At 44.9% G+C, this 20,325-nt stretch overlaps 1 protein-coding gene across 1 annotated transcript; it reads left to right on the forward strand.

The window, feature by feature from the left end:
- Positions 1–1,296: 1,296 nt before the first annotated feature.
- LOC129832964 (myosin light chain kinase, smooth muscle-like) lies at positions 1,297–19,934 on the forward strand. The gene is made up of 17 exons (XM_055897125.1): positions 1,297–1,680; positions 4,967–5,122; positions 5,584–5,736; positions 5,993–6,172; positions 8,142–8,186; positions 12,594–12,718; positions 12,822–12,975; positions 13,065–13,382; positions 14,095–14,194; positions 16,331–16,534; positions 16,737–16,954; positions 17,262–17,385; positions 17,548–17,700; positions 17,815–17,944; positions 18,051–18,138; positions 18,497–18,637; positions 18,934–19,934. The coding sequence occupies exons 1-17, from the start codon at positions 1,506–1,508 to the stop codon at positions 19,137–19,139; spliced, it is 2,670 nt and encodes an 889-aa protein (XP_055753100.1). The 5' UTR covers positions 1,297–1,505; the 3' UTR covers positions 19,140–19,934.
- The last annotated feature ends 391 nt before the right edge of the window (positions 19,935–20,325 follow it).

Below are 20,325 nucleotides of genomic sequence, written 5' to 3' on the forward strand. Positions count from 1 at the left end.
CCCACTAGAAGGAATTCTAGGGAATCCACCTGCCTGTACACATGGTCGGTTTTTATTACAGCGCTGTCATTCTAGTGGAAATGTGATGGTTAACAGAGTAGTTTAGCATGCACCTCCTAGCAGCGCACCTTGACACATGCAGACCATCCATAGTCTCTGCTTTAGTTCAGTTACTGAACCAATGAGTTGTTGCAATATGACATGCATTGCAAGCGGTGTAATTCCAATTCGTCTTAGGTCGTCAAAGTGTAATCTAGCAAGCATGTACTTATATCACAACATGGTAGCTAAACAACTAATCCCGCTCTAATGTATTTGCTTTGATAGTTCTTATCCCAGATTCTACAGAAACTCAAACAGCCCATCTCATCACAGACCTTGAACATGGCAGTCGTTCTGTGTGGTTAATGATGTGGAATTTGGGAGGGCTGGAGCAGGGATGGAAAGTGAGGGGAGCAGAGTGATATTGAGTGAATGATCTACTACAGTATCACTGCATAATGGTACTTGAAAATCAGGGCAGTGAAACACAAATGCTCTGTGTGTGAGAGGGATGCAGAGGCATTAAGCTAGGTATTAATAAGTAACTCTATCCGTAAAGGTATCAACAGTTCAGTGAACAGTTTCAAGAACTATGATGGACAAACATTTAGTGTATTTGTTGGTGCCAGTGCAGTACACTGCTTCACAAGACTGGAACACAAGACTTACTGTCGCCGGGTTGACATGTTGTGCTGTAGTGGCGTACTGTGCTGTGTGAGAGAACTGACTAACTGACTAGACCTAGATCTACATAGGTCAGACTACTATTACCAGGGATGCTCATAGTGTGTACAGTAAATGTACTGTAAGGCTTCTTCTCCACTGAGCCGGAGGGAAGGGAACGCAGAGCTGCTGCAGTAGCAGCCACTTGTTCTACGGTCTGTGTTACCATGGACACGGCTCACACTGTGGAAAGATTTATAGTGGCTGTCTCTCTGGGATTTATGTTAACTGTTATGGGGGCGTGGCTGTTGTGTTCAATGCTCTCACCCACCGGTGTGAAATTATACATGCAGTACATAACAGAGATGTCACACACATCCAAAGTTCAGTCTCTACACTGATAAGTGAGCACTCAAACAGTAAGACAGGTGAATGTGAACAAATCAAACACTTGACAAAGCAACCTTTGGCTGTGTTTGTGTATGGATAATCTCTCTCTTTCTGTATGTGTGTGTGTGTGTGTGTGTGTGTGTTTCTATTAGCTGTGGGGTTAGTGAGCATAGGGGGTGGGGGTGTGTGAGAAGGGGACAGAGATACACAGACACACTGATAGGGACAAAGTGAAAGGGAGAAAGAAATAGAGGGGCATGAGGGAGGAGACTAACTATGACTGAACTATGAGTTGGCTGTGAGTGTGAGAAGCAACAGTGACCGAGAGAGGGAGAGGATGTTTGATAAGCGGCTTGGGAAATGACTGTTTAAGTTTGTGCGTTGAATGCAGAGACATTGTGGAGCCGGACATGAGCAGTGACAGCAGCTCCAAGAAGCGCTATGTATCAACCCTCAGGATGTACATCGGACCCACCAACACTTCCCCTGGGCAGGGAAAAAATATCTTGGCAACCAGTACCACTTCTGCTACTAGGACTTCTGCTACTGCCACTAGGACTGGGATAGACACAGTCTCTAGTACAGGTAAGAGTGTGTGTTTGTGTGTGATAGTGTGTGTGCGTAATGTCTGTCAGCGTGTAGTGGTGTAGTATGTGGTGGTGATGGCGGGGGGGGGGGGTCTAAGAGTGTAACTATTGACATTGCTTTCTAGTTGTTCAGGTCATCGTAGTAATAGACAAGTTAGAACAGACATTTATCCCAGAGACTGCATAGCTGAGTGAACCCTAACCACACACCATGACAAAGCATTTCTCTTTCATTTTCAGACAGTGTATGTGCTTGTTTTACATGACAATGATATTTATTGGTTTTGTTTCTGCTTACCAGTTTGATATTGTAGATAACATATTGTATTGGTGTTTGGACTCTGTACTTCTTGAGTACTGGCTTTTGTTTTGTCGTTGCTTATAGTTACAGTGCAAAACGTCCGCTGCCATCCACCTAACAAAATATTTGAGATTTACTGTGTTTACTTCCTTGTACGTGCACCATCAAAGCATGTACAGTATTTCATGTATTTTCAGATTGCCCTAATTAGCATTGGCTTCATGCCCATTACCTGAGTGAAGGGTGCAGGAATCTACATGCCCAGTTGTTTGTGTGTGCACTTAAAGGCCTTGTGGTTCTTGATTTGAACAGCCTGAGGAAGGGGTTTGGAGAAACATTAGTCCCCTCTCCCTCAGCCTCCTTTGTGCATGTTTTGTGACTGTGTTTCTCTCAGAGTGCAGTATCCTAAACACCTGTAGTGTAGGATGACACTACTGTGACAGTTCCATCCGCACTTGAAAGTAAAAGAGGCGTGTAAGCAGAGTGTGAATTATATCGTGACGTTAGAGGGGGCTAACATTTTTATTTTACATTAATGGATGATGTGACGGCTAAGGCAGTTCTAGAAGGCAGATGGATTTTGGAGGCTCTGGAAGAGCGCTCACCAAATGGTCCAGAATGGAGTTCAAGCCTGAAAAGGGGAAGTGTCCAGGAACGGTACCAATTCAAGATTGGAGAGGAGACCATCCCCACCGTCAGGATGGTTATGGTCCTGGGGAAGTGCTAAAGTTCTCTGGTCTAGAGACACCAAGTGGTCCACGTCGAGCCTGGGGAAGTGTGAACAGCCTGGGGAATTGGTACAGGGCCGAGCTCAATGACAAAGAGAGTGCGAGGGAGATGCTCTTGCAAGCTGACACGTGGATGACATCTCTGAAGATGAGCGGCCTGCCAGGCAAGTTTAAGGCATGTGGCTACCAACACAGGGTACTTCCCAGACTCATCTGGCCACTGCTTGCCTATAAGGTACCTCTTTCAACAGTGGAGGCACTAGAGAGGAAAAGTAACTACTTCCTCAGGAGATGGCCGGCGGTCCCAAGAAGCTTCTACTTCAGACAGCAAGCTGCAGCTGCCAATAATTTTTTTTTGTAGAGGAGTACAAGGCAACAAAAGCACGTCAGGCTGCGGGACAGCAAGGATGAGAGTGTTTGCCAGGCAGAGATCGAGGTCAGGAAAAAACAGGGCAGCTGGACATGCTGGAAGAGCGTGCAAGAGAGGGCACTCACCTGGCAAGAGATCTGGAACATGGAAGGGCAGCGGATTAAGTTTCTGCTTTTCTCTGTGTATGATGTGTTGCCCACACCAACAAACCTCCACACATGGGGGTTGGCAGAGAGCCCCAGCTGCACACTATGTGGATGACCAGCCAACCTAGAGCACGTGTCCTCTGGACAAGAAGCTCTGACCAATGGAAAGTTCAGGTGTCAGCATGACCAAATACTGACTCGGGACTGGAGCAAGCACGGAGAAAGCCCAAACAACTCACCTAGGACCCCTTTTTCATCCACTTCCTCAGGAGAGAGCGCAGCAAAGGGAACAAGGACCAAAGTGATCCTTGCCACAGCAGGTGACTGGGAGATGTGGGCCAACTTCAAGAAGCAGCTCCAATTCCCAGAGAAGATAGCCAGCACAAGCCTCAGACCAGATATCGTTCTCTGGTTTAGAGGACCAAACAGGTGTTTCTCATCAAGCTCACAGTGCCCTGGGAGGAGAGGATAGAGGAGGCACATGAGTGGACGCTCGAGAAATACCAGTCCCTCATCCTTGAGTCAGCAGAATGGATGGAGAGCCTGGAATCTGTCAGTTGAGGTCGGCTGCAGGAGCTTCGCAGGCCAATCACTCTAGAGAACCCAGGGGGTGCTCAGCATTGAAGGAGTGACAAGGAAGAAGCTAGTGGCTGTCAGCAAGCAGACAGTGTCATCCCGTTGGACCTGGCTGAAGATTAATGCCAGGGATCAATGTTAAAATGAAAATAAAGATAAAAGTTTAGTTGTTGTCAATAAATATGTGTTGTTGCATAACAAACAGATTAACAATTTAGATACTGTGAGATGTTTTAGTGCCAAGATGTTGGCTGTGTGCTACTGCTGTCTTTATACTCATTTGGTGGTCTAGTGGAGAAACACAGAGGAAGTGTCTGTGTTTTTGTTGCAGATGTTTTGGTTCAGGCTTATTTTCCCTATATACATGTTTGGGCTATTTGTGTCTGTGTTGTAGACAATGTAGTAGGTGTCAAGGCATGCTGGAGTCTTTCCTGTAACAGGGAGAGCTGATAAATACTCTGCTAGATGAGAGATGTGGTTAGCACATTAGAGAAGAGGAAGAACAGAAACACAGAAGCAGCGATAATGAAACGTTGTCAGTAATACAAGATGACCCACCAGGCAGAACACCCCGCTGTTAGTGCCGGCAGGCTGACCAAAAGTGTTTTAGCAGTTGCTTTCCCCCAGGGTGAGAAAACAGAGTGGCCAAATACCACCCAAATTAGTAGGTCTACCGGTATCCAAGTGCTTCAGTACATGTACAAATTACCTCGACTAACCTGTACCTCCGCACATTGACTCGGTACCGGTACCCCCTGTATATAGCCTCGTTATTGTTATTTTTGATTATTTTTTTTACTTTAGTTTATTTGGTAAATATTTTCTTAACTCTTCTTGAACTACACGGTTGGTTAAGGGCTTGTAAGTAAGCATTTCACGGTGAGGTCTACACTTGTTGTATTCGGCGCATGTGACCAATAAAGTTTCATTTGAGTGTTGATTGATTAACTTCAGAGCACATGCACAAAGACGTTACATGTATGTGTGGTTGTTTCACGTGCCAAAGCAACACAGCGATAGGAGCCTGCTTATCAGGCTGTCATAGAACAGATGGCCTGCTGTATGAATTTCAAATGTCTTATGATGTCCCCGTGTCCCCTGACCCCCGTCCCACTCACCCCCTGTTACCCTGTCTCTCACCCCACCTGCACCATCTCATCCAGGGAACAGATGCCCCACACCTACCCCCCTTAGAGGTCTGGATCCACCCCTGTTCACAGAGCCATTGGAGGACTGCTCGGCGGATGAAGGAAGTGACATCACACTCCGAGGGGTTGTCACAGGAAGTCCGCCAATCAGTGTGTCCTGGCTGCACAATGGTGAGCTGAGGACAGGCCTTATTCTCCATGTCCTGCACAGTTTGGCTCTATGCCATTAAGACAATAAAAAATGTCTTCATTAAAATCAACTTCCACTGTGACATTTTATATCCATTGCCAAATGGACTTGAACGCCCAAACAGCAAGGTAAATAAAAAGCACAAATTAGTACTACCTTGTGATGTTTTTCAGTTCTTTATATATCACCACGTTAGAAGGATAAGAAACTACTTTCAAGTGATACTGCTCACGCTCCTCCGTTAACGGCTTAATTCAATTTTCATTTCAGGGTAGTGGGTGTTCACCCTCCCACATACTCAGTTTTTCTCTCTTTATGCCGGTCTCTCTCTTTCACATTCACCCTCTCTGAGACGAACACACTGAAGCTGAGGACTAGTGTCAGTGGCCCGAGCTCTGAGAGCGTTTCATTGTTGCTGTATATTGGGTGTTCCCGTGGGCAGGTGAGGCAGTGTTCTTTGGGGAGCCCCTCTTCGACGGCAGTGAGACTAGGCTGGTGGTGAGGGAATGCCTACCCGAGGACGCGGGCGCCTACACCTGTGTGGCAGAGAACCGAGCGGGCAAGACCTCCAGCAGCGCAGCTGTGTGTGTGAGAGGTAAGACAACACACACACACACACAATGCTGAAGTGTGCTCAGATCACTGGCGTACCACACACAGATCAGCGGAACTGCAGTGTGCCACAGGCTCAGATGATACAGCCGGTGGCTTTATTTAGCATGAACACCAACAACACAAAGGGTTAACTGCACTGCAGTAATAGTTTAGATTCTGATGTTGTGGGTTTTTTCTTTTGTCCCTTCTGTTACGGGATATGAAACTGAAATTGTCCCCTGATGGAAACCATGCAGACTTTGAGACTATCTGCGGAGTCCTGAACGCAACTTCACACACTTCCCCTCCCCTCAACAACAGCATTATGGAAAACAGAGGCTCAAAGTTACTACTGTCATCCAACAATGACAGCGTCTTCAAACAATCCAGCTCCACAATAAGCTCTAACACCCCGAGCCCAGGAGGACCCCGAAAAGGTAAAACATGAACTCATTATAGACCACCTCTTATACCCTGAGTGTACAAAACATTAGGAACACCTTCCTAAAATTGAGTTGCACCCCCTTTTGCTCTCAGAACTGCCTTAGTTTGTTGGGGCATGGGCTCTACAAGGTTTTGAAAGCGTTCCACAGAGATGCTGGCCCATGTTGACTCAAAGGCTTTCCACAGTTGTGTTAACTGGATGTCCTTTGGGTGGTGGATCATTCTTAAAACTGTTGAGCGTGAAAAACCCAGCAGCGTTGCAGTTCTTGACACATTCAAACTTGTGCGCCTGGCACCTACTACCATACCCCGTTCAAACGCACTCAAATATGTTGTGTTGCCCATTCACCCTCTGAATGGCACATACACAATCCATGTCTCAATGATCCCTTAGTGACATCAATAAGGGATCATAGCCTTCACCTGGATTCACCTGGTCAGTCTATGTCATGGAAAGAGCAGGTGTTCTTAATGTTTTGGACACTCAGTGTATATCTATTTCATATTGTATACAACTCTTGTATACAACTCGCATGCAAGGTTATTTCTGCAAAAATGCTACATTTACTTGTGTCTCATTTCCAAAGACATTAATAAGCTTTCTGTCCAGCACTCTATGGGTTATTATGGTTATTGGTTATTTTCTTTTATTTTTTTGGTCATTTTTACCTGGTTATTTTCTCTTCATTCAGATGAACCACATCAGTCATATTTGGCATTAATCACTTCAACCAATCAATGCTTAGTTCAACAACGGAGTGTCTGCATGGAAGTCTCATCCAGCCTTTGTACCGTTTCCCTTGTTCTGTATTACAATGCTGCTTTGATCCGCTCTCTCACTGCTCTCTGTCCAGCACCATGTAGGGGAAGATACAGTCCACTGTAGCATAGTTAAACCTAGAGACAGTGGGTGTGTCCAAATACCCATACTAGCATACTACATACTAAAACTGCATAGTCATTTTGGCATTTCAACTAGTAGGCAGGTAGCCTAGTGGTTAGAGTGTTGGACTAGTAACCGAAAGGTTGCAAGATCAAATCCCCGAGCTGACAAGGTAAAAATCTGTCATTCTGCCCCTGAACAAGGCAGTTAACCCACTGTTCCCGTCATTGAAAATAAGATTTTGTTCTTAACTGACTTGCCTAGATAAATAAATAAAAACATATACTCGTCTTTTCCAACTCATGTGTTTGACAACAGCTGATAATCAGATAAATTGATCTGTCGTACCAAAATGAACGAATGACAAGAGTCAACGCAATTGCGCATTAGATTTCACATACTATAAAACAATTTGTTTTTCGCATACTATTTAGTACACTGGTATTCAGACCATTTTGTCAACAGAAACTGTAATTGTTAATTTGCTACCTGAGGCTTATATGATCGAATAGAAGTTTTGCAATTGTTAGGTTGTTACGAATGCTCTGATAAGTGAACGTGTCATTTTCGGCAACTTACCCCAAAAATACTTTATATTGGAGTTGTTCCTGTTGTCATAGAGATAAAGGACTCATCATGGATATAACCTGTTTTAGCATGGACGTTGCCATTGAGAGCTTCCAACATTTGAAACTAGTCAACTGGGTGGAGATTCCTATGAGTTTGGAGCAATCAGCCAATGATGAAGGAAATGGACTACTTTAAAATGGAGAAGCCCATGCTGTCACAGACACTATAATGACACAGATAAAAATATGAGCCCTCTATTTATCTCTATGGCCTGGTGTTCACACGCGTATCTGCCCTCTCATTGGCTAGAATGGTCTGACCTGATCTCGCCTGCCTTCCATATTTGAGGACATGTATTTCCATTGTTAGAGCTTTCACTCGAATATCTTGTCAATATAATAGACAATCTTTGTTTATGGTGCAGAGAGAGCTTAGCCACGCCCTCCCACACCCCTATCACTAACTACCTGCACCTGTGATCTCATCTCACATCACCTCCGTTCCACCAGTCTCCACAGAAGTCACGCCAAAGAAGAGAGCCAGCTCGGGGACAGGTAAGATACACACTAGTCTCTCTCTCTCCCTTTCTCTGTGAACAAACCAAGAGCTGCACCTGTCTCTCCTTCAATGCATTTATTCTGTATAACATGTCCTGTTGTCCTTGCTTTCATCTATTGTGTTTATATCAAGCCACCGCTTTTGAATAATATTTACGTCCAGCCTCAGATACAAAAGCGACACATTTAGTTTGACCCTTTGTACTCTTCTGTTTTGTCAGTGTGTATTGTACTGCTGTAGTGAGGGACTTTGCTCTGGGTAAGGCTAGAGTGTTATTGTATATGAACTGGGTAAGGTTAGAGTGTTATTGTGTATGAACTGGGTAAGGCTAGAGTGTTATTGTGTATGAACTGGGTAAGGCTAGAGTGTTATTGTGTATGAACTGGGTAAGGCTAGAGTGTTATTGTGTATGAACTGGGTAAGGCTAGAGTGTTATTGTGTATGAACTGGGTAAGGCTAGAGTGTTATTGTGTATGAACTGGGTAAGGCTAGAGTGTTATTGTGTATGAACTGGGTAAGGCTAGAGTGTTATTGTGTATGAACTGGGTAAGGCTAGAGTGTTATTGTGTATGAACTGGGTAAGGCTAGAGTGTTATTGTGTATGAACTGGGTAAGGCTAGAGTGTTATTGTGTATGAACTGGGTAAGGCTAGAGTGTTATTGTGTATGAACTGGGTAAGGCTAGAGTGTTATTGTGTATGAACTGGGTAAGGCTAGAGTGTTATTGTGTATGAACTGGGTAAGGCTAGAGTGTTATTGTGTATGAACTGGGTAAGGCTAGAGTGTTATTGTGTATGAACTGGGTAAGGCTAGAGTGTTATTGTGTATGAACTGGGTAAGGCTAGAGTGTTATTGTGTATGAACTGGGTAAGGCTAGAGTGTTATTGTGTATGAACTGGGTAAGGCTAGAGTGTTATTGTGTATGAACTGGGTAAGGCTAGAGTGTTATTGTGTATGAACTGGGTAAGGCTAGAGTGTTATTGTGTATGAACTGGGTAAGGCTAGAGTGTTATTGTGTATGAACTGGGTAAGGCTAGAGTGTTATTGTGTATGAACTGGGTAAGGCTAGAGTGTTATTGTGTATGAACTGGGTAAGGCTAGAGTGTTATTGTGTATGAAGTGGGTAAGGCTAGAGTGTTATTGTGTATGAAGTGGGTAAGGCTAGAGTGTTATTGTGTATGAAGTGGGTAAGGCTAGAGTGTTATTGTGTATGAAGTGGGTAAGGCTAGAGTGTTATTGTGTATGAAGTGGGTAAGGCTAGAGTGTTATTGTGTATGAAGTGGGTAAGGCTAGAGTGTTATTGTGTATGAAGTGGGTAAGGCTAGAGTGTTATTGTGTATGAAGTGGGTAAGGCTAGAGTGTTATTGTGTATGAAGTGGGTAAGGCTAGAGTGTTATTGTGTATGAAGTGGGTAAGGCTAGAGTGTTATTGTGTATGAAGTGGGTAAGGCTAGAGTGTTATTGTGTATGAAGTGGGTAAGGCTAGAGTGTTATTGTGTATGAAGTGGGTAAGGCTAGAGTGTTATTGTGTATGAAGTGGGTAAGGCTAGAGTGTTATTGTGTATGAAGTGGGTAAGGCTAGAGTGTTATTGTGTATGAAGTGGGTAAGGCTAGAGTGTTATTGTGTATGAACTGGGTAAGGCTAGAGTGTTATTGTGTATGAAGTGGGTAAGGCTAGAGTGTTATTGTGTATGAACTGGGTAAGGCAAGAGTGTTATTGTGTATGAACTGGGTAAGGCTAGAGTGTTATTGTGTATGAACTGGGTAAGGCTAGAGTGTTATTGTGTATGAACTGGGTAAGGCTAGAGTGTTATTGTGTATGAACTGGGTAAGGCTAGAGTGTTATTGTGTATGAACTGGGTAAGGCTAGAGTGTTATTGTGTATGAACTGGGTAAGGCTAGAGTGTTATTGTGTATGAACTGGGTAAGGCTAGAGTGTTATTGTGTATGAACTGGGTAAGGCTAGAGTGTTATTGTGTATGAACTGGGTAAGGCTAGAGTGTTATTGTGTATGAACTGGGTAAGGCTAGAGTGTTATTGTGTATGAACTGGGTAAGGCTAGAGTGTTATTGTGTATGAAGTGGGTAAGGCTAGAGTGTTATTGTGTATGAAGTGGGTAAGGCTAGAGTGTTATTGTGTATGAAGTGGGTAAGGCTAGAGTGTTATTGTGTATGAACTGGGTAAGGCTAGAGTGTTATTGTGTATGAAGTGGGTAAGGCTAGAGTGTTATTGTGTATGAAGTGGGTAAGGCTAGAGTGTTATTGTGTATGAAGTGGGTAAGGCTAGAGTGTTATTGTGTATGAAGTGGGTAAGGCTAGAGTGTTATTGTGTATGAACTGGGTAAGGCTAGAGTGTTATTGTGTATGAACTGGGTAAGGCTAGAGTGTTATTGTGTATGAACTGGGTAAGGCAAGAGTGTTATTGTGTATGAACTGGGTAAGGCTAGAGTGTTATTGTGTATGAACTGGGTAAGGCTAGAGTGTTATTGTGTATGAACTGGGTAAGGCTAGAGTGTTATTGTGTATGAACTGGGTAAGGCTAGAGTGTTATTGTGTATGAACTGGGTAAGGCTAGAGTGTTATTGTGTATGAACTGGGTAAGGCTAGAGTGTTATTGTGTATGAACTGGGTAAGGCTAGAGTGTTATTGTGTATGAACTGGGTAAGGCTAGAGTGTTATTGTGTATGAACTGGGTAAGGCTAGAGTGTTATTGTGTATGAACTGGGTAAGGCTAGAGTGTTATTGTGTATGAACTGGGTAAGGCTAGAGTGTTATTGTGTATGAACTGGGTAAGGCTAGAGTGTTATTGTGTATGAACTGGGTAAGGCTAGAGTGTTATTGTGTATGAACTGGGTAAGGCTAGAGTGTTATTGTGTATGAACTGGGTAAGGCTAGAGTGTTATTGTGTATGAAGTGGGTAAGGCTAGAGTGTTATTGTGTATGAACTGGGTAAGGCTAGAGTGTTATTGTGTATGAAGTGGGTAAGGCTAGAGTGTTATTGTGTATGAACTGGGTAAGGCTAGAGTGTTATTGTGTATGAACTGGGTAAGGCTAGAGTGTTATTGTGTATGAACTGGGTAAGGCTAGAGTGTTATTGTGTATGAACTGGGTAAGGCTAGAGTGTTATTGTGTATGAACTGGGTAAGGCTAGAGTGTTATTGTGTATGAACTGGGTAAGGCTAGAGTGTTATTGTGTATGAACTGGGTAAGGCTAGAGTGTTATTGTGTATGAACTGGGTAAGGCTAGAGTGTTATTGTGTATGAACTGGGTAAGGCTAGAGTGTTATTGTGTATGAACTGGGTAAGGCTAGAGTGTTATTGTGTATGAACTGGGTAAGGCTAGAGTGTTATTGTGTATGAACTGGGTAAGGCTAGAGTGTTATTGTGTATGAACTGGGTAATGGTGTTACCAGGTAGAATCCTAAGAGGATGTATAGTTCACACGGGTCACCAGTTGCCCATCCCTGACTTAATTGCATACTTTTGTGTAGATAACCTGTAACTTTGTCATTCGATGGTGTAGGTTTACATCGTTCAGTGGATTGCCCAAAAAATCTGATTTGTCATAATTGAATGTATGCTGGCTGTCCAGTCTTATCAGTTGTCTCTAATCTGTGTGTAAGAAAGAAGAAAGTTGTTTACAAGTAGGCCAGTAAATGAATAATTTTATTCAATTTGAAATGGAGTGATTTTAAAATAGGGCTATTTGTTAGGCTAGACGGGCATCAGTTGAATGCATTCCATGGGAGGTTCTGTGGCGTCAGTCCTTCTCGTCTCAAAGAGAAAGTACTTCATACACTCACACCAATTAAAACAGGAGTGCAGCTTTATCACAGTGGTTTTAGTCAAATGTACCATACTGTCATACTGATTTGACTACTGACCAGAAAGAGGCTGTGTCCACAAAGCCCTTTGAGGCTTTGCTCTTAAAAGGATTTCTCCAATGTAATGTCAGGGTTATAAGGAAGTCATCTGTACCTGGTTATAAATGATATCTAACCATTTCTATCTTCAGCATACTTGATAACAGTATTGGCAATTAATTTACATTGAAAATGAATGTTTGGTCTGTATGCTTGACCATGTTATGGACTGGTGTGTGTAGGCGTTTGTGGTTGTTGGATTCTGTTGGTTTCATAAGGACCGCTGCTACTTGTGTGGTATGTCATCTGTGTTTGGTCACGAGAACCCGCCTGGAGACCCGCACACATAAACCCATACACACGAACACAACAGCCGTACAAACAAACAGAACCACTCATACACACACCATAACACTTACAGGTACAAAAACACACACAGTTCTCACACGCAGTTAATCATGTTTTGTAAACAAATCATTATTGTGGCCCCTTGAGGCCTCTAGTGGACTCTAGTCAAATCTTGTTTTTCCCTGTCTTTCATAGCCTCGTTGCAGTTTAAGGATCCCCCGTCCCACATTGAGGCACGGCTAGGAGAGACAGCCCGTCTGACGTGTGTGTTCAGTGGATGTCCCCCTGTGGTGTCCTGTTGGATACGCAATAAAGAACCGGTACCAATAATATTTTCTAAAGAGTAAACAAGTATCACTAGCCTTCTGAGCGTGTGAGTGTACAGTTTGTCTTTTTTGTCTGACTCTCTCTCTCTCTCTGTAGGTTGTAGATGGGTCTGAGTTGTGGGTAGAGAGCAGTGATCAGAGCAGTACGTTGGTGATCGCAGAGCCAGGACCTGAGCACTCAGGGCGCTACACCGTTGTAGTACGAGACCGCAAGAGCTCGGCGCAGCACACCCTCGCTCTTTCTGTCATAGGTAAATAACACTTGCAAAAGTATTTCTGTGCTTTGTGTGTTTTTGTGCCGAACCTGTTTGTAACCTGTACCGTGTCTTCCTGGTCCCAGAGCGGCCCCAGTCCCCAGCCTCCAGCCCTGTGGTGTCTCTCCTCTCTGTCTCTCCTCTCTGTTTGGTCCTGTCCTGGTCTGGGCCCTGCTACGACGGAGGCAGTGCTGTCCTGGGCTACGTGGTGGAGGTGAGGAGAAAAGGCCCCGCCGAGTCTGGGGGCTGGAGTGAGCTCACAGCCCATTGCAAGAGTACTTCTTACAAGGTGCGCTCCGGGCTTGAGCCTCAGGGAGAGTACTGCTTCCGGGTGAGGGCCTACAACGTGGTGGGGGTGAGCGAGCCCAGTGAGGAGTCTCAGCTTATCAAGATGGAGCAGATAGGTGAGCCATGTCGGTGTCTAAATTACGCAAATGTAAAATGTTAATCAAGCTTGTTTGTCACATGGACTTCATGCTGCAGAGAGGAACACATTTCAACAATTTATTTATTTTTTTTATTTATTTTTTATCCCATTTTCTCCCCAATTTTCGTGGTATCCAATCGCTAGTAATTACTATCTTGTCTCATCGCTACAACTCCCGTACGGGCTCGGGAGAGACGAAGGTCGAAAGCCATGCGTCCTCCGAAGCACAACCCAACCAAGCCGCACTGCTTCTTTAACACAGCGCGCCTCCAACCCGGAAGCCAGCCGCACCAATGTGTCGGAGGAAACACCGTGCACCTGGCCCCCTTGGTTAGCGCGCACTGCGCCCGGCCCGCCACAGGAGTCGCTGGAGCGCGATGAGACAAGGATATCCCTACCGGCCAAACCCTCCCTAACCCGGACGACGCTATGCCAATTGTGCGTCGCCCCACGGACCTCCCGGTCGCGGCCGGCTGCGACAGAGCCTGGGCGCGAACCCAGAGACTCTGGTGGCGCAGTTAGCACTGCGATGCAGTGCCCTAGACCACTGCGCCACCCGGGAGGCCTCAACAAGACTTTTCAACTCAATCAATCTGTTTCCTATAGATTTGTATCATTAGGTGCGTCGTTTGATGCAGCCTATCTGATGACTGACAGCTCACATGTCTGTCTCTGTGTGTGATCTGTAGCTGAGCCACAAGAGGAGTCTCCTCGGACATATGAGGACGTCACCATCGACTCCACCCACAAGGTCACCGATCACTACAATGTACTGGAGAAACTGGGAGTGTGAGTATCTGCCATGAAGCATGACACAAAACACACACATGCCGGTGTGTAATGCAGTGTAGATAACAAAAGGAGTTAAACTCACTGCCACCAGATCAGCAGGTTAGCGTTATCCTCTGGTAGGTTCACATGAACAAAGATGTCTGTTCATCTAGATAAGGGACACTTACTATCTTGTTTCATGCCAGCTCTTGTTCACAATGTTTTTCAAGTGAAAAAAAATGTTCCCTCTGAAATGTCAAAGACATGGCTGATCTGGCCTTGACAAAAACACTTGTTGGTTCAGTCAACAGAGAGGGGAATAGTGCGTCACAGAGCATAGAGGAGAGAGAAGTGTTCAAACGGGCATGTAGCAACCCTGATCATCTCTGTTTAGTCAGAATAAGGGATGTGGTTTAATTTTCTGACCCACTCACTCTATCATATCTTTTACACGTGTATGTATCTCTACTAACACCTAGCTCTCCCTCCTCTGAACTCAGACAACTCTCTGCCTTCATACTGTACAAGTGATTTAGTGGTTAGGACCATAGAATATAGTCTTTTAATTCTAGTACTGTAGTTAGGACACAGGTTTTTTTCCTGACCATGACCTGACCAGGAAATCCCTAGTGAAACCTCCAGAGTTTTTCCTGGTCAGGTCACATGGTCAGGGATAACTCCGAGACAGCAATCCTTCCTTTACATTCCTGGGCAGATCTAGGTCAGATCTCTATCTCAGATCTCCAGATGGAGAAAGTTGTTCTGGAGCCATGGTTACACAGACGGTTTGGCACCGATTACCATTGCATTATGGTCCATGGGGTTCACAGCTCTGTGTGTCTATGTATATCTATAGCAGGGGTGGGCAAAATACAGATCCATCCCACGAGGCCATTCAATCCAGCCAGCGGGAGGTTTGAGTATTTATACATTTTGGGGGGGAAATTATTATAGGTTAAAAACAACACTCCGGGCGACTCTTGAACATCTAAAACTAGATGTAAAGTTTGTAGAAATTATAATGGACCGATATACCGATAAATTTATTTTGACAAACAAATCGCGGGTCCCTTTGTTGAATTTTTAAATCCAGATGTGGCCCTAGAGACAATGTTTGCCCACCCCCCTACACACATTCATGTGATCATAGACTGATTCTGATTTGTAGGGACAAAAGAGTCTCATCAATCCATTGCAAAGCAACTATATTAGTGTGTGTAAAGCAGTTAAACTATGGCCATACTTATTCTTCCCCGGCCATACTTCCCCTGCCACCTGTAGGGCCAAAACCGTAAAAGCTACCGACACCAAAACAACTTTCGAATGTGCAGGCTGACCCCCCCCCCCGCCCCCAAAAAACTAACTTGTTGATACCACTTCTACTTTTCAGCTCTATAGGCTTCAATTGGAGGTATTTGGCTACGCTACTGCACCTGAACCATTTTTAAAACTACCAACAACAAAACAACTAACATTTGCAGTGGTACTGTTGGTCAAAAAAACTACCGTTTTGATACTACTTATACGTTTCACACTACCACACTATTTGCATGAATCCCAATGGATTTCAGGGGTAATAGACTTGGATGGGAAAAATTTACTACTAGTCCTGCACCGTTTAAGCTAGAAACGGCATTCAAAGTTTAAAACGCGCAGACCGGTCTGGAATAGGTTGCTTGGATACTGACCACAACCACGCAACTACTGACCACAACTACTGACCACCGCTACAAACCCCACCCTGACATGTGCAGACTGACTCAATATAGATGCCTTCAACACAACTTTTTGCTATCATTCCTACTTCATCAACTATGAAGCTGGTTGTATCCCCCATTCATTTCAATGGCGGAAAGCAGGCTTCAACATGAACTGAAATCAGTGTCACAACTTTTAGACAAAACATGTTGAGAGCTTAACACTTTATATGGCTTATGATGATCTACTGTAGTGCTCCCTCTACCCTACTATAACCCATTATAGTAACTCCACACCTACAGCCAATCCAAAATGGGTCACTATCACTAACCTGTAGCCTATGAAAAATCTATTACTACACTACCACTTCTTTCATTACTGTGAAAAACACCTGAAGAGGAGCAAGCAAACCACATGTTCTCGTTAATGACGTCGATGCCCTGTGACACTCCACAGGGGGAAGTTTGGCCAGGTGTTCAAACTGACTCACAAGGAGACGGGCCGTGTGTGTGCCGGAAAGTTCTACAAGGGCCGGCGGGCCAAGGAGAGGGAGGCGGCCCGTAAAGAGATCGAGCTGATGAACTTCCTGCACCACCCCAAACTGGTCCAGTGTCTGGGGGCCTATGATCTCAAGCCAGAGATGGTCATGGTCATGGAGTTGTAAGTATAGAATCTAGACAACAACCATTGACCACAATACAACCATTGACCACAATGCATGGCAGTGGAAGCCATAGAGCCCTGTAGAAGTAAATCCATGACGTCTGCAGTCACTAATGTTAATGGAGTTCATTTGAATTGAGTTTGGATTGAATCAAATTGAAAATACAACCTTATTGATCCTGTGACTGTTTGTGTGCAGCATTGCCGGAGGTGAGCTGTTTGAGCGTATAGTGGACGACAGCTTTGTGCACACGGAGCCGGCCAGTGTGCACTACATGCAGCAGATCGTGGAGGGGATGGGCTACATGCACCAGAAGAACATCATCCACCTGGACCTGAAGCCTGAAAACATAGTGTGTGTTGACCACACTGGCACGCACATCAAGATCATTGACTTTGGCCTGGCCAGCAAGCTGGGTGAGTGTGGGGCTGGCTGAGGGACAGAGCCAAGGGTGTTGAATGGTGCTGCAGGTTTTGGAAGCATTGTTGGTGTGCATTGCAACACCTGGAAAGTGAATGTCTGCCTCTGTGTTCACTGTGATATATATATATATATGGGCTGTGTCTTAAATGGTACCCTATTAGCTATTTAGGGAATAACTTTTGATCAGGGCCCATAGGGCTGTGTTGAAAAACGCCCTGGTCAAAATTAGTGCACTATGTAGGGAATAGGGTGCCGTTTGGGACACATCCTCATTACCCTGAGGTGTTGTCTGTCCTCCAGACCCCTCCACTCCCCTGAAGGTGATGCACGGGACACCAGAGTTTGTGGCTCCAGAGGTGATTGGCTATGAGCCTGTTAGCTTAGCTACAGACATGTGGAGCATTGGAGTCATCTGCTATATATTGTGAGTACTAAGGCAATTTTCTATTTCATTCATTCTCAATTAGACATTCTTCTCTGCCTACAACAGGGCTTGACAAAATTGAGCTTTTCTGCCACCTAGTGGCCATACATTGCTATTGCTCATATCAAGTTGAAATGCGTGTGTCTGCATGCGTGTGTTCAGACTGAGTGGCGAGTCTCCCTTCCAGGGTAACAGTGAGGCAGAGACCCTGGCCTTGGTGACTGGTGCTCAGTGGGAGTTTGACGAGGAGAGCTTCGACGAGATCACTGACCAGGCCAAAGACTTCATCAGCTCCCTGCTCAACAAGGAACCAAGGTCTGGGACAACACCATATTCCATATACCTGTACCAATATATTGTCTCTGAGTGACTGTCTATGGATGAGCCTAGCTCTGTCTCCCTTCTAACCGCCCATCTGTCCCCAACCAGGCGCAGGATATCCTGTGAGGAGGCTCTGGTCCACTCCTGGATAGCTGAGCCCATCTTAGCAGACCCCAGCACCACCAAGTGTCTCTCCAAGGAGAAGATGAAGAGATACCTCGCCAAGCAGAAGTGGAAGGTAGGTAGTGGGTTCCCCACCAGGAGGACACTTTGTATTTTACTACATTTCATCATCCCCCAGTTGGTGTGAAACTGACTGAAGCCTCTCTGTGTATCTCCTGTAGAAAACAGGGAAAGCCCTGCTGGCGCTGAAGAGGATGGCTCTCCTGTCTAAAGCCGATGGGCCTGGCTCTCCCACCACCCCTGCAGAAGGTGAGACCTCCCTCCATACTTCCAAAACCTGCCATACCCAATACAAACCATGTCAGTTTCTCATAACCCTACCATTCCTCATGTGATGTACAGAGGTGCAACTTTTCATTCTGAAATTGCATTTTTGCCCCCCCCCCCACAGTTTTATAGTTGGAATGTGATACAAAATGAGGCAACGATGTGCTTTAATACCATGCAAACCCACTTCTAAAACCAAAGTTGCACCCCTAGTGATATGACCCTGTTAGACCTGTCAACCAGATGAGCGCCACGCATACCATTGGTTGACTTGTCCTCAGTCTGGCTGAACAGGCTATGGACTCTGTGAGCCTTGACCCTGCTGTCTGACCCCTGACAGACAGCCCACTGTGTCCTGAGGCAGAGCAGGCCCTGCAGTCTCTAGAGGTCAAACTCCAGGGGGTGCCCCAGTTCTCCCTGACCCCAACGGACCAGACTGCCTCCCAGGGCTCCACCGCCCGCCTCTCCTGTCACCTCACAGGTACCTACCTATACACCGCATTACACTACGAACAGCTTCCATCTCGATCGCTTTATTAGACATGTTTGGTTGACCGAATTACACGTTCAGCTGGGGCTTGTAAAGATTTGAAATGCTTTGTTTTAAAGTTGGACATTGATTAAGAGCAATCATGCCTTACTAATCCCCTTGCTCAAGGCCACATCCTGCTGTGTAATACACGTTAAGCTTTTTAGTTCAAGTGTGTAACTACTTTCCATTCCTCAGCTCTTGTCATTGGATGTTTCCTCTCTCACCCCTCTGACCTTTCCTTTCAGGGTATCCTGACCCAGAGGTGGTGTGGTTGAGGGGGGAGGAGCCTCTGGAGGAGTCATCCCGGGTGCAGATAGAGTATGAAGAGGATGGGCTCTGCACCCTGGTCCTGGTCCAGGTTGGGCCAGAGGACTCGGATGTTTACACCTGTAGGGCCACCAACGACCAGGGGAAGGCACTGTGTTCAGCCAAACTCATAGTAAAGGAATAGGTTTGTTCAGAACTGTGAATACGTATTGAAACACAAACAAGCAGATGTGCAGAAATTCAGACGCCCATGTTTGTGAAATGTCTTTCAAACATTCCAGATAATGTTGTGTAGCGCTTAAACCACTAAACTCTGTACATTACGGCTCTTGTTAAACAACTCTTTGAAAACCTCTAAGTCCTGCTAGTTATTTTGGACATACGTACGGGTTTGAAAATAATAATCCTGTGAATTAAGACTGTCAATAGAGTAAGTGTCTTAATAGTAAAGGAATCTTTATGTACCAAGTATGGTTGTTAAACATTTGCCAGATGCAAGTTTAATGTGCATGTATTGTAACCGCTATGAATTTGGAATCATTTCTTTTTCCCAGTGAACCATTACAGTACAAACATTTTATAGTTGCCTCTAAGACCAATGGCTTTTTATTTTTACAGTTATGTCCACCAGATGACAGCATATTCTTTTGAAAAAGAGTTTGTCTTGTGGTGGAACAGCAGCCTTGTGGAAAGTGTGACAAAAGACAGGAAGCATAATTCCACAGCATTGTAACCCCACTGTGTGCCACAGATGACTATTTTATGTCTACTAATTTAAGGGATGGATTCAATCCATTACGCCGAAACTCTGCGCTGAGTGTGCTTGAAATTTTAAAGGTGATTTCCAATTGAGCCGGTTTGCTGTAAATGCAGTTGCCACTAACATTGCCTTTAAATGTCAATCGGGCTACAACGTGGAACTTCTGTGATACGGATTGAATACAACCCTTATATAAAAAATAAAGTAATTTCAACCATTTAGCTGTTGAAATGTGTTCCATGTTTACATGGGGAAGAGCAGGAAGCCGCTGCAGTACATGGCGTCGTCATGGACCAGCCTGCTAGCCTGTAACTCAACATAGACATCATCTCCCACCTCCAGAGGAATGACCACTGCGTCGCTGCCACGGGCATCGGTTCCTACAGTGTCCCAGACAGAAACTAGCCTCTGGCCATTCTTTGTCAAGCACACCACAGAATTAGGAGGGGTGTTCAGGTTGTTCATCATGAAACGGAAGTAGTACATTCCTTTGACTGTGGCAGTGAAGATACCTGTAGGGACATAGCTTAGTTTCTAAACACAACACATGATGCAACACACACAGAATATCTAGTACCTGTGGCAGGGTTGTAGGAGCTGCCGGTGTTTG

This window comes from Salvelinus fontinalis, chromosome 34 (genome assembly GCF_029448725.1).
Source record: "Salvelinus fontinalis isolate EN_2023a chromosome 34, ASM2944872v1, whole genome shotgun sequence".
In the NCBI taxonomy this organism is placed as follows: Eukaryota; Metazoa; Chordata; class Actinopteri; order Salmoniformes; family Salmonidae; genus Salvelinus; species Salvelinus fontinalis.